The sequence below is a fragment of the Schistocerca nitens genome, chromosome 3 (assembly GCF_023898315.1).
Source record: "Schistocerca nitens isolate TAMUIC-IGC-003100 chromosome 3, iqSchNite1.1, whole genome shotgun sequence".
Classification (NCBI taxonomy): Eukaryota; Metazoa; Arthropoda; class Insecta; order Orthoptera; family Acrididae; genus Schistocerca; species Schistocerca nitens.
The window spans coordinates 248,665,472-248,679,321 of NC_064616.1; the positions used below are offsets into that span (position 1 = coordinate 248,665,472).

Here is a 13,850-nt window from a genome sequence, read left to right on the forward strand (position 1 = left end):
TTTCTGCCATTCTCTTCCTCCCTCTCTCTCCCTCAATCTCTCTCTCCTCCCTCTCCCTGTTCACTTCTTACTCCTCCTGCAATCTGTTCATCTCCTCCTCTTTCCTTTCTCTGTCCATCTCCTCTTCTCCCCTCTCTCTATCCATCTTCTCCTTTTCCCTTCCTATCTGTTCCCCTCATCCTCAGTCTGTCCATCTCCTCCTCACTCATCTACGTCCATCTCCTCCTTTCCCCTCTATGTCTGTCCATCTCCTACCCCCTTCTTTTCCATGTTATCTCTCCTACCCCTATAGCAGGTTTCTGGTTCTTATGCCCACAGTATTTCTTTCCAGATAGTAAGTTGTATGTGTACCAAATGAATCTAATGATTTAAGATGAGTTTTCTACCCTTAGATCTGCTCGCATATGCACATGTCACATGCATTTCACATAGATTAAAAATATTCCATGTATATTTGTACATATAGTTCACCTGCATCTCTAACAAACTTAGCCCTGCAATTTCATTATCTCAATGTTTATGATCTTATATCTCCTGAACCATGTGTCATACAATTATATAATTTTGCAGGTACATTTAGTGGTATATGTGAATACTTTTATTTTTCTTTCCTCCCTTTTGTGAAGGACAGCTACATGTGTTGCGAATACAGTTAGTAGAAAAGAAGAAATAAAGTAAAACATCATGACTGATATGGCAGCTTTACTGCAGGAACAGCAAAAATGTAGTAAGTAATATTTTTTCCTTTCATCTTTTTGTGGGGGTTGTCAGCAAGAAAAAGTTTCATAAGGGCTTTAAATTATGTGTAAAGTTTATTTCAAGTCAGAAAGTGCTCTCATTCTCAAATACTGTATGAATAAAGTCCGAGTATTCACGCATCATGGGCTACACTTCTTTATCATCCTTTACTGACAAAAGACTGTCTCTTTTTCACAATAAGTTACCATAGTTGTTCATTTATGAATATTTTGCCTAATCAAAAGCGAACTGACTTCACTATTTCTGGAAAAAAAATTGCAATCAGGCCATTCCATTAAGTCTGTATAGTAAAGTTAATTATAAGAGGAAAAAAGGATGTGTTTCTAGTCCAAACAATCATTCTACAGAGGACGATAAGAATCACAGATAAAGACAGAGAGATGAACAGACAGATAGAGTGAACAAGAGCAAGTGAGAGAAAATCCTAAACACTGTAGATGGCAGGTAACTTTGTTGAATTTGCAATTCAAATCAAAACATAATAGAAGGCTTCTCTATTTTGCACAGGAAATATTATTGGTAGTATAAGATTACTTTTTTCATACACAAAAATGAGTTATTTTTTCCATAATATAATAACCACATGTAAAATGGTACACCAGTGGTTCTCTCTCACTGTATTGGTCAGCTATTTGTCATGTCTTTACATTTTATTGGCGAGAGTATTGTAAAAGTTAATGATTATCTTGAAATGCTTACAGAAGTGTGAGCTGGATTGTATTCTAAACGTAAAACACTATTTTGATGAGCTGGTGTACAATTTCCAGGATGACATGAAATTACTCACATCCAATCAAAGGTAATGTAGTCTTAAACAGTAATGCGTCATTACAGTTGCTACATATTGGGCAGTTATCACTGGGAAAGAATATTTACTACAATACTATAACATCATTCTACCACATCCTGAAGAAGTGATTTTCGTGAAGTTTTAGTAGCCTCTAACAAATGCTGGAATTAATGGCTATGAAGGTGGTGAAAGAAAATGAGAGTGAAAGAGCAAAGAAATAGTGGAAACTAACAGGAACAAGAATGAAAAACAAACAAACAGATGTAAAAATAGGAGCAAATTAAACTTCTTGGCAGATTAAAACTGTGTGCCAGACCGAGACTCGAACTCGGGACCTTTTCTTTTCACGGGCAAGTGCTTTACCATCTGAGCTACCCAAACACGACTCATGAGCCATCCTCACAGCTTTACTTCTGCCAGTACCTCATCTCCTACCTTCCAAACTTCACAGAAGCTCTCCTGCAAACGTACAGAACTAGCACTCCTGGAAGAAAGGATACTGTGGGGACATGGCTTTGCCACAGCCTGAGTCAGGGATGTTTCCAGAATGAAACCTTTACTTTACAGCAGAGAGCTTTGGTAGCTCAGATGAGTTTAGGAAAAAAGGAATAGGAGACTAGAGTTTGTCTCATTTACATCAGAGTCATTATAGACAATGAATGTTCAACAGTTGACTGAATAGTGAATAGTGTTTTATTCATCTCATAACATACAATTTCTAATCATATGATTAGTGTACAGGAGACACGTCAAAAAATGGATAACACAACTTAGGCCTAATTGGTACAAAGAATTTTAACATTAATATAAACTTTTATTTTTCTTTCCTCCCTTTTGTGAAGGACAGCTACATTTACACACAAGACTATATGTAAATTTATCCTGCTCAAATGTTCAGTTCATCCTTCATGAACTCCTCAACAGTGTAGTAGCAGCGTTTGACAAGTATATCATATAGCTTTGTTTTCAGTGTCTCTAGGTTCATACTCAGAACATTCTTTCCTTTTAGCTTGTTATGAATTTTCATTGCCATATACTGAGGAGACTGGGCATATAGGTTTAACCGATGAGTGGGAAGCATAAAATTGTCTTTGTTTCTTGTGTTATATGAGTGATTGAAACAGTTTTTCTCGAATAACTCTAAATTGCTATGTAGAATGATGATAATATCATAGATGTATAAAGAGGGAACTGTTAATAACTGTTGTTTTTCAAATAGTGGGCGACATGATTTCCTTGGATGGGTGGTACACATGTTCCTTATTATTCTTTTCTGTAGCTTTAGAGGGATAGATGTAATAGTAGCCCATTTAATGAATCATACCAACATTTCCTTTAAATGACCTAGGGGAACCACAAAGAACTTAAATTATGAATGGCAGAAGTGGCTTTTCACTGTTTTCTTCTCAAAATCAGTACCTGTGCATTATCATATGTGACACTCAGAGCAGTGGATGATGTACAGCTGTAGGTGTAGTGCTGATGTGTCTAGGTTTTAGGATGCATTCAGATTATTTGTTTGTAAACTAAACTTTTATGTTGAAACAAATTTTAATGACTAAAACTAACATTAAATCTCTGATTTATAATAAATAAAGAATTTCTAATCATTTAAGGCAAGTTAAGATGTTATTAATGGCATAAGCTTGATTAATGGAAATAATGCATTTATGTGGGGGTAAATATAGAATCATATTGAGTTTCTATCATTTGCCATAAATTGAAGGAATCTGTTATGTGTTTAACTTTTATGGGAGAATTACTTTTTAAATAAGCTACAGCTCTCCTCTTTCAGAAAGATATCTTCATTGAAAGATATTAAACATTTATGATAACTGGATGTGTAGCTGATATTAATGGTCAGATTGATGTACAAATTGGAGGAATGATGTTTAGACTGTCTCAAAGCTTCAGAAGCCACACAAACATTCTGTTTCTCATAGTATGAACATGCTTTATTAATGCTCTTCCCTCTGCATGCATGAATTATGAAACAGTTTCTCAATACTGAAATTTCAGCACAAATCAGCAATTAGTGCTTTTATTTGTTTGTGAAGTGAAAGCTTGACCATAATTAGCTAATACAAATGTATTTTATCTTGAGAATACTGGAACAAATTTCACCCAACAATTTTGGAAGGGTGTGAGACAAATAACAAAATAAGAGAAAATTGAAGGAAAAGAGAACAAAATAGGAGGAAAGAACAAGTTAAAATATTTGATGTTTAAACTGAATCAACACACATTTAAAGCAAATATGTTACACACAAACAAACCCTATTCAAACCAGAAAGAGAATTGCAGTGAACTTCATAACGTGTAAAAAGCATTCACAGGCTACAACCCACCATTGACTTTAAAGCTATTTTAAATATATATCTGTTTTTAGCCATTCCCTATGATCATAGCAAAGATATGCACATCACAATGTTTTACACAGTAGGAAGGTGTCCATATATTTTATATGGATTAGTAATTTTATATGTTCAACAGTAAGAAGAGAAGAAGACTCACATTAATGTGACACATGAAACTGCAAATAGGATTCAATATCAGTGTGCGAGTCACAAACAAAAATAAACTAATGAAGCAAGTGAATACTTCTTACACTACATAACATACAGTAAGTGGACAAACTAAGATGTGGAGATCTACTGAAGTATCCAACTCATGTAACTGCAAGTACAGGGCAAGTCACAGGAACACTGATCTATTCTCAAATGAATGAACTCTGCAAGAAATTGTTCATTGTGGAGAACCTCATTTCATAAGCTGAACAACAATGCAAGATCTTTGGTATCAAAGGGAGCAGTATAACAGATCTCCTTGAATTTTTAGGATATGTTTTGCATATTATAATCACACATTTACTTTTATTGTGTGTTTATTTTCATGTTTGGTCTGTGATATGTTCAGCTTCTGCGACAAAATTCAAATCTTACAAAGTTCTTTGCTAAATTGTTGGGTACATCATTTCCACATACTGAAGTGAGGTGGCTACCAGTGCATGGAAGTCATAGATTCCATTTCACTTGTCAATATAAGTTGCAGGTTTAGAAGGGCCAGTGATATAATGCTATTGTATATGAAATCTTTGTATTCGGTCTCTGGACTTTGTTTGGGGTAATATCGCAACCATATTTATTGAGAGTTATTGTGAGATATTTTGCTCTTTCAAGGTAATTTTATGACAAAAATCAGTACACACTGCTTAATGCTTGAAAGCAAACATTTTAAGTAGATGTGCCAAGTAAAGTCTCTGTTTTGCAAGAAGCATAGCTTGTTACACATAAAATATATGGTATGGTTTCTGAACATAATAAATAGTGATCCTAAACTGACACCCGTCTGCTGACAACAGACACACTGTAAGAATGTAGTATGCAACAGTTTTTCCTTGGTTCTTGTGGTGGCTCTGTGAACTAATTTGTTTCACATTTTAAAAATATATAGCAGGGTATTTTGTTTGTGTTCTAAGTTCGACTTTCTGCATCCACCTTGGTCAGAAGTGGAAAAATGAATTTATGTTGGACATTATGAACGTAATGTTACAAAAGCCATTACTTTATTTATTACTATTTTATTACTCTGAAGCATCGAAGATTTCCTCAATTTTTTGGATATTCAAATAAAAAATGTATTACATCTCCTAAAACTACATGCTTGTAAGAGGAAAATAACACAAAAACAGCAGTTACAATGACACTTTACCAGAACAAATGAAAGAAAGGAAAAAAGAAAGATGAACAAAGTAAGAAAAGAATAGTTAGTAGCTATTCATATACATAGAGTTTTATTTTAAATTTAGGTTTTACTCTCTCATTAAAAACTGATAACTATATGTTTCTACTACAAAGTGAACAGCAATTCTTCTGTCACTTACTTCTGACAGAGTTTTTCATTCTTAAAAATCAGAATTTCCTAAAAAGATCTAAAGCGGATTCTCAGAGGATGATGGATAGGTAAGCTACAGCACTATTCTCTTGCCTTTAAAGAGGAAAAACCACTGAAATGTGGTATATTTAAAAATGATCTTTCTATGGAATGTTTCCATACCATTAAAAATCATTACTGAGAGTGCAGTAGGTGTGAAACATGAGATTCCCATCAAAATCAGTTCAACAGACAGCACAATAAAGTATTAGGTTATTCCCATAATGGATGTTAAAACTAAAGAGACACATTCTACAGAAGAGAATCACTGAGATCCAAAGGTTATAGAAGAATTCCATTGTAATATGGTTATTTCCCACCATATACATTCAGTAAGACTGTAATGTATGTATTTCACTGAGGTAATTGAGAATGAAAGTGTGCCTTCCTGCATAAGTGTGGCAGGAATATACAAGCTGAAACAGAATGTAATAGAACTGCATGAAAAAGAAAGAGATTTCAGGTGTGATCTCTCAGGTTTTTTTGGCACAATTGGCTAATGGTTTGCTTCTGGGTGTTCCGCCAAGTTGTTGTTTCCATTTTATGTGCTAAATCAGAAATAGGAACATGAAATTTCACTACCACAATACAAGTCATAAGAAAGACTTTTATATTGTTAACAGAAAATTAACTTTAGTGCCAAAAAGTTCCTATGTCAAAGCAGCTGTTTTTCATAATGTGTTACCAAATGAAGTTAAGACGTTGACAGGGGATACTTTTAAAAAGAGACCTGAGCACTGGCTTATGAAAGATGCCTGTATAACTTGGATTTAACACGAATAATAATGCAAGAAACAATCGTATCAAGGAAATAAGTAAAGTAACTGTAGCACACTGTAAAAAGAATCTAATCATTAAAAAAATTATACTTCGTTGAATGTATTGTTGTTGTGGTCTTCAGTCCTGAGACTGGTTTGATGCAGCTCTCCATGTTACTCTATCCTGTGCAAGCTTCTTCATCTCCCAGTACCTACTGCAACCTACATCCTTCTGAATCTGCTTAGTGTATTCATCTCTTGGTCTCCCCCTACGATTTTTACCCTCCACGCTGCCCTCCAATACTAAACTGGTGATCCCTTGATGCCTCAGAACATGTCCTACCAACCGATCCCTTCTTCTGGTCAAGTTGTGCCACAAACTCCTCTTCTCCCCAATCCTATTCAGTACCTCCTCATTAGTTATGTGATCTACCCATCTAATCTTCAGCATTCTTCTGTAGCACCACATTTCGAAAGCTTCTATTCTCTTCTTGTCCAAACTATTTACCGTCCATGTTTCACTTCCATACATGGCTACACTCCATACAAATACTTTCAGAAATGACTTCCTGACACTTAAATCTATACTCGATGTTAACAAATTTCTCTTCTTCAGAAACGCTTTCCTTGCCATTGCCGGTCTACATTTTATATCCTCTCTACTTCGACCATCATCAGTTATTTTGCTCCCCAAATAGCAAAACTCCTTTACTACTTTAAGTGTCTCATTTCCTAATCTAATACCCTCAACATCACCCGACTTAATTCGACTACATTCCATTATCCTCGTTTTGCTTTTGTTGATGTTCATCTTATATCCTCCCTTCAAGACACCATCCATTCCGTTCAACTGCTTTTCCAAGTCCTTTGCTGTCTCTGACAGAATTACAATGTCATCGGCGAACCTCAAAGTTTTTATTTCTTCTCCATGGATTTTAATACCTACTCTGAATTTTTCTTTTGTTTCCTTTACTGCTTGCTCAATATACAGATTGAATAACATCGGGGAGAGGCTACAACCCTGTCTTACTCCCTTCCCAACCACTGCTTCCCTTTCATGTCCCTCAACTCTTATAACTGCCATCTGGTTTCTGTACAAATTGTAAATAGCCTTTCGCTCCCTGTATTTTACCCCTGCCACCTTCAGAATTTGAAAGAGAGTATTCCAGTTAACATTGTGAAAAGCTTTCTCTAAGTCTACAAATGCTAGAAATGTAGGTTTGCCTTTCCTTAATCTTTCTTCTAAGATAAGTCGTAAGGTCGGTATTGCCTCACGTGTTGCAGTATTTCTACGGAATCCAAACTGATCTTCCCCGAGGTCGGCTTCTACTAGTTTTTCCATTCATCTGTAAAGAATTCACGTTAGTATTTTGCAGCCGTGGCTTATTAAACTGATAGTTCGGTAATTTTCACATCTGTCAACACCTGCTTTCTTTGGGATTGGAATTATTATATTCTTCTTGAAGTCTGAGGGTATTTCGCCTGTTTCATACATCTTGCTCACCAGATGGTAGAGTTTTGTCAGGACTGGCTCTCCCAAGGCCGCCAGTAGTTCTAATGGAATGTTGTCTACTCCAGGGGCCTTGTTTCGATTCAGGTCTTTCAGTGCTCTGTCAAACTCTTCACGCAGTATCGTATCTCCCATTTCATCTTCATCTACATCCTCTTCCATTTCCATAATATTGTCCTTAAGTACATCGCCCTTGTATAGACCCTCTATATACTCCTTCCACCTTTCTGCTTTCCCTTCTTTGCTTAGAACTGGGTTTCCATCTGAGCTCTTGATGCTCATACAAGTGGTTCTCTTATCTCCAAAGGTCTCTTTAATTTTCCTGTAGGCAGTATCTATCTTACCCCTAGTAAGATAAGCCTCTACATCCTTACATTTGTCCTCTAGCCATCCCTGCTTAGCCATTTTGCACTTCCTGTCGATCTCATTTTTGAGACGTTTGTATTCCTTTTTGCCTGCTTCATTTACTGCATTTTTATATTTTCTCCTTTCATCAATTAAATTCAATATTTCTTCTGTTACCCAAGGATTTCTACTAGCCCTCGTCTTTTTACCTATTTGATCCTCTGCTGCCTTTACTACTTCATCCCTCAAAGCTACCCATTCTTCTTCTACTGTATTTCTTTCCCCCATTCCTGTCAATTGTTCCCTTATGCTCCCCCTGAAACTCTGTACAACCTCTGGTTCTTTCAGTTTATCCAGGTCCCATCTCCTTAAATTCCCACCTTTTTGCAGTTTCTTCAGTTTTAATCTACAGGTCATAACCAATAGATTGTGGTCAGAGTCCACATCTGCCCCTGGAAATGTCTTACAATTTAAAACCTGGTTCCTAAATCTCTGTCTTACCATTATATAATCTATCTGATACCTTTTAGTATCTCCAGGATTCTTCCATGTACACAACCTTCTTTCATGATTCAATAATGTAAAAAAAAAAAAAAAAAAAAAAAAAAAAAAAAAAAAAAAAAAAAAAAATCATATCTAAGAAATAACTGTAGCACATTGTGAATAACTGTAGCACATTGTAAAAAGAATCGTATTTGTAAATAAATTATACTTTGTTGACAATGACCGTGCACATGAAATGACATGTTATGAGCAGAAAAATAAATTGAAACTGAAATTTTTATAACAAACCCAGGAGACAGCTGGGTTGGTTGCTGAAATATTGTGCATAAAATGGAAACAATATCCTGGTAGATCTCCCAAAGTAAACAATTAAGGGTTCCAGGTGGTTTAACATCTGTTTAAACTACTTGTTCTCTTGTATAGTTGTATTCTTTAGCTTTGTGGTAGTATTTGTTCTGCAATTTCAATGTAGGAGGTTTAAGATTTGTGAGCTATGTCTTAGTACACATAAATCAAGAAGGAATTTTTTGGGAACACTAGCAGTGAAATAATTAGCAGGTAAGAAGATAAATTATTTATTAATAAAGCCTGATGGGGAAATATAAAACAATTTTGTGCCTGTAAACTATTACACACTTTAGTTCAGTGATTAATTATGTATTCTTATGTTAATTTTGCCTAATATGTTCCTATGACGGTTGTAGTTATTTTCAGTCCTTTCTGGATCTGACTCAGTATACATTTTTTGTCTTAATAGCTTATGAAAAAATATGTTATATCTTCACAAGTTCCACAAAAATTTGTTGTAATTAATTTGGCAAGTATCAGCACTAATATCATACCTCATGTCTACTAGTCCTGTTGAAAGTTTTAAGTCTGAGTCCAACTTGTATTACTTAAAATGCAGAGGCTCCATTAACATATTTTTTCTGTATCTGTTACCATTATATTTAGCTCACAAGCCAGCCGCAGTGGTCTAGCGGTTCTAGGCGCGCAGTCCGGAACCGCGCGACTGCTACGGTCGCAGGTTCGAATCCTGCCTCGGGCATGGATGTGTGTGATGTCCTTAGGTTAGTTAGGTTTAAGTAGTTCTAAGTTCTAGGGGACTGATGACCACAGATGTTAAGTCCCATAGTGCTCAGAGCCATTTGAACCATTTAGCTCACAATGGACTAGTAACATTAATGTACATGGATTCACTAACATACATGCATATTTCCTCTCATGTAGCTATCTAACTCTGTGTAATGTATATTACTCATCTACTTATCTGGCTGTTCACAGGCCCACTACAGTAACCATCAGGTAATCATTATTACTTGTACAATAATGTAATTCCATGTGTGTCATAAATCTGTTAACATGTCAAGCTGTATTTTAATGCATAAGACTGATAATCTCAGTTTCTTACTATGTCACATCAGCATAATATTTTTGACATTATGTTCCCCACCATCACAGATTTCCAAACATAAATAATCAATATGCACAGCCTTTTCATTTGAAAAGGTGTTAACTACAACCTGTTCCTGTGAGTCACCCTGTGAAAGAGCTGGTGTTTGAGAAAAATGGAGTCCAAGTAATACAGGATAGATTGGTTTAAGTACTTATCTAGGGTTCATGGCTTAAAATGCAGTAGCAACATCAAATCCTTAATTATAACAGCAGACATAAAGAAAGAAAAGGAAAATCAAATATAATTTGAAAATAAACAAAATTCTGGATTTCAAATCTAGAATGTAAAGAAGATGATGAAGGATTGCAGCCTAGAATTGCGAGTTTCCATTTAAGACAACCTGGGCCACAAACAAGAAAGAACATGTACTGTACCACACCGACAACGAGTTTACGCAGAACCACACATTTAGAACAGTGAACCAACCACAGAAGTACCTGTATGTTAACAGATGAGCCTGTCATCATGCAATGAGGAGGGGAAGACTGAAACAAAATGATTAACATTTGTTACTACACAGTGAATTGAACCATTCTGAGTTGTCCTCAGATTGGGGCAGGTAAGGATGGGAAATAGGAAGGCCTCACCCAGACACCTGGTGCATATGGAGTCGCACCTACCTTCCTGAGCTGAGCGGAGGTGACTACACAAAGAGGGGTCCTTGTTAGTGTCGGATGCTCTGAGTACTGCCTTGGCGACCTTTCCAGCATGCACCAGGTGCAGGGGTTGACCTGCAAGCAATCCACGCTAAGCCAGTGGGGAGGTCAAGGACAACACATGGATTAGCGTCATATAAAGCACTGGGGTTCCATTCCATACATACAACTGTCAACTTAGAATAATGTTACTTAAATACTGACTACACTCAAAATAGTTAAGCTTCAAATATCTATCACTTCAGTTGCCCTGAAAAACAAGATTTTTGTTTTAATTATTAAATGCCTTGATATAGTTACTAAATATATGAACTTAACATCTGGAAAATCTGCAACAATAATGTATAAAAAGGGGCAAAGGCCTCTGCCTCCACATCTTCAGTAAAATATAACATCAATGAAACTAAAGTGATAGGTACTTTGTTCGTTAATCTAGAGTGTCTACATCAGAAGAAAACTAGTTCTATAATCTATGCCTTCAATTTTATTGCAGTTATCTCATTACTAACTAGGAAACTCATGGTATTAACTAATGTATACTATAGTTATACTATAATAGTCATGATTATTCTATATCAGAATACAGCATGCACACCTTATGCATAAAAGCTTTAAAGCAATTTTAATGGCAGTTACAATTTTGATCCATACACTGCAATTCTTTCTGAAGTTCACCGATTTAGAGTCTGTCTCAGAAGTGGCGATTAAACTTTTCGTTACATGTGAGAACTTATGACAGTTCCTGTTCCTTAAGAGAATATGATTCAGCATTACAGACACAGGGCTAATATAGAAAAACAGAACACTGTAAACCAGAAATGTTAAATGTAAAGGGAAATAATGTTAGACAAGAAATGGGAAATTCAAATGATCAGTTGTTTCACAGTTAGTGGAGTGAATATTATTTTGATCATTTACGAAACTCTTGTTATTGGAAACAGATTCATGCTGAAAATTTTATCTGGTTTGTAGTACACACTAATGTGGAAATTGGGAAGGTGATGAAATACAGAACAGTCACAACATTACAATCATTTCTGTATCTTTGCAAGACAAAATGAATGAAGATAATAAATCAGTTTCTCACAGATTTTTGATTTGTTAGTGTCAAAACAAGAATACTGAGTTTTGGCACATAAACAGAAGCTATATTTGCAAATGTATATCTGTGTAAATTATTTTTGTGCCTTGTTATTTAACATGGTAAAGGACCCTGGGAAACTGTTGACAGGTATAAACACAACTGAACTACATTTACATTGATTCAGCTTGAAAATAAGCACAGCTATTGTCAAAAAAGAAGACAACAATTTCCATCATTTTGACCTTTACACATAATAGAAAAGTAGAAAAATATGATTATACAATCTAAATAAAACAACAGAAATTTCAGGCAGGAATATCAACAATGTCGGAAAAGACAGATTGCTACTTACTGTAAGAAGACACGTCAAGTTGCAGACAGGCACAATTAAAATACACCTACATAAAGCTTTTGGCCACAGGTTTCATCATGAAAAAGAGAAAGACACACACACACACACACACACACACACACACACACACACACACACACTCAAAAGCAAGCACACCTCACGCACACATGGCCGGGCCAGCCTGAGATGCTGGAGTTGGCGGTCGTGTGTGAATGGTGTGTGACTCTCTTTTACTGATGAAGGCTGTGCCCAAAAACTTTATGTAGGTGTATTTTAATTGTGCCTGTCTGCAACTTGATGTGTCTTTTTTACAGTGAGTAGCACTCTCTTTTCCTACATTGTTGTTTATACAATCTATGATAAATAGACATAACAGGATGTTCTTTCAAGAAAAGTTAGAAAATATGACATTACAGAATATAGCAACAGAGTATACAAAAATAAGTACTAACAACTTACAAGAATATTTTTGTGAATTTATTCCTTTCATTATGGAGATTAAAAGGAAATGAAGAATCATTTGGAAATTAGAACTGAAGCTTACCTAATATCTATACAAGCTGTTTAAAGCTATATTGATAATTATTTTGAGGAAAAAGGCTTAACTATTCATAGGATCTCCAGTTTGCTATTTATTTATAAATGTCTGTCTTGATCACGCCTATTAATACCTCACATTACCGGTTTTGATTTTGTGATAACATCAGACATGTTCCAAACAGAAAAAAAAAAATTAAAAAGCAGTAAGGTGACAAAATCTAGGAATACATAAAATGGTTAGCAGCCATATGTACCATCCACACATACTATTAAAGGTATTCAGATACAAATATCATTGAATAATCTGTACAATGATATTTGTATCTAAAAACTTTTGATGAGGCATATGGCTGGTATATATTTGTAACTGCATTTTATTCATCTCATAACATACATTTAACAGATCATGTGATCATATCGTACAGGTGACACATCAATTTTTGGCTTATAATATACACACTTGCATAATTTTTAACATTAATTTTACCAGCACAGGTTTACATTGAACACAGTAATATTATTAAATTATTTTTCTATTGATCTTCTAGTACTTAGTGTCCAAATTTTCCAGATGTTACTTTATGAATACAGTATTATACATAACATTACGATATTAAGTCATTAAACTGTCTATCATTCATAAATTCATTAGTTGAGTAGTAGCTTTTTCCCACAAGGAGCTCCTTTGCTCTGGTGAACCTATCTCCATGGTCAGTACATCTCAACCCTTGAGTTTATTGTAGACTTTCATTCCTCTGTGCTTGGGTGACTGTTCGTAGAGTTTTAAGTGCTGTGTTGGAAGTATGAAACTTTCTTTGTGTCTGGTATTGTACATATGTTTGAAATGGTTTTCCTCAGTTATCAGGATTACTGCATAAAAAGATGATAATCTCAAATATGTACACTGCAGGGATAGGTAACATTTTTAGATTCTTGCATAGTGGGTGACAAGATGTTCTTGAAGGGGCAACACACATTTTTCTAACAATTTTTTTTTCAAAATAAGAGGATTAGTGACAGGGTGATCTACTTTGCTCTTGGCCACAGTTTGGTGGTGGCCATTCATCATGTTGGACAGCTGGTTGGTAGTTATACCAATACAAAAAGCTGTGCAAAGATTGCAGCAGAGCTTGTATTTGAAAGCAGCCATGTCATATACTAGC

At 35.4% G+C, this 13,850-nt stretch overlaps 1 protein-coding gene across 8 annotated transcripts in view; it reads right to left on the minus strand.

Moving 5' to 3' along the window:
- LOC126248210 (nuclear factor 1 X-type) overlaps window positions 1-13,850 on the minus strand; it is a 601,762-nt gene that overhangs the window by 66,874 nt on the left and 521,038 nt on the right. For 7 of the 8 annotated variants that reach the window (XM_049949028.1, XM_049949025.1, XM_049949026.1 and 4 more), the window contains one exon: window positions 10,676-10,786. The exons of the other annotated variant lie outside the window; for it this stretch is intronic. In XM_049949028.1, the coding sequence (XP_049804985.1) occupies window positions 10,676-10,786 (111 nt within the window). The remainder of the gene's footprint in view (window positions 1-10,675; window positions 10,787-13,850) is intronic. 8 annotated transcript variants of the gene reach the window in all.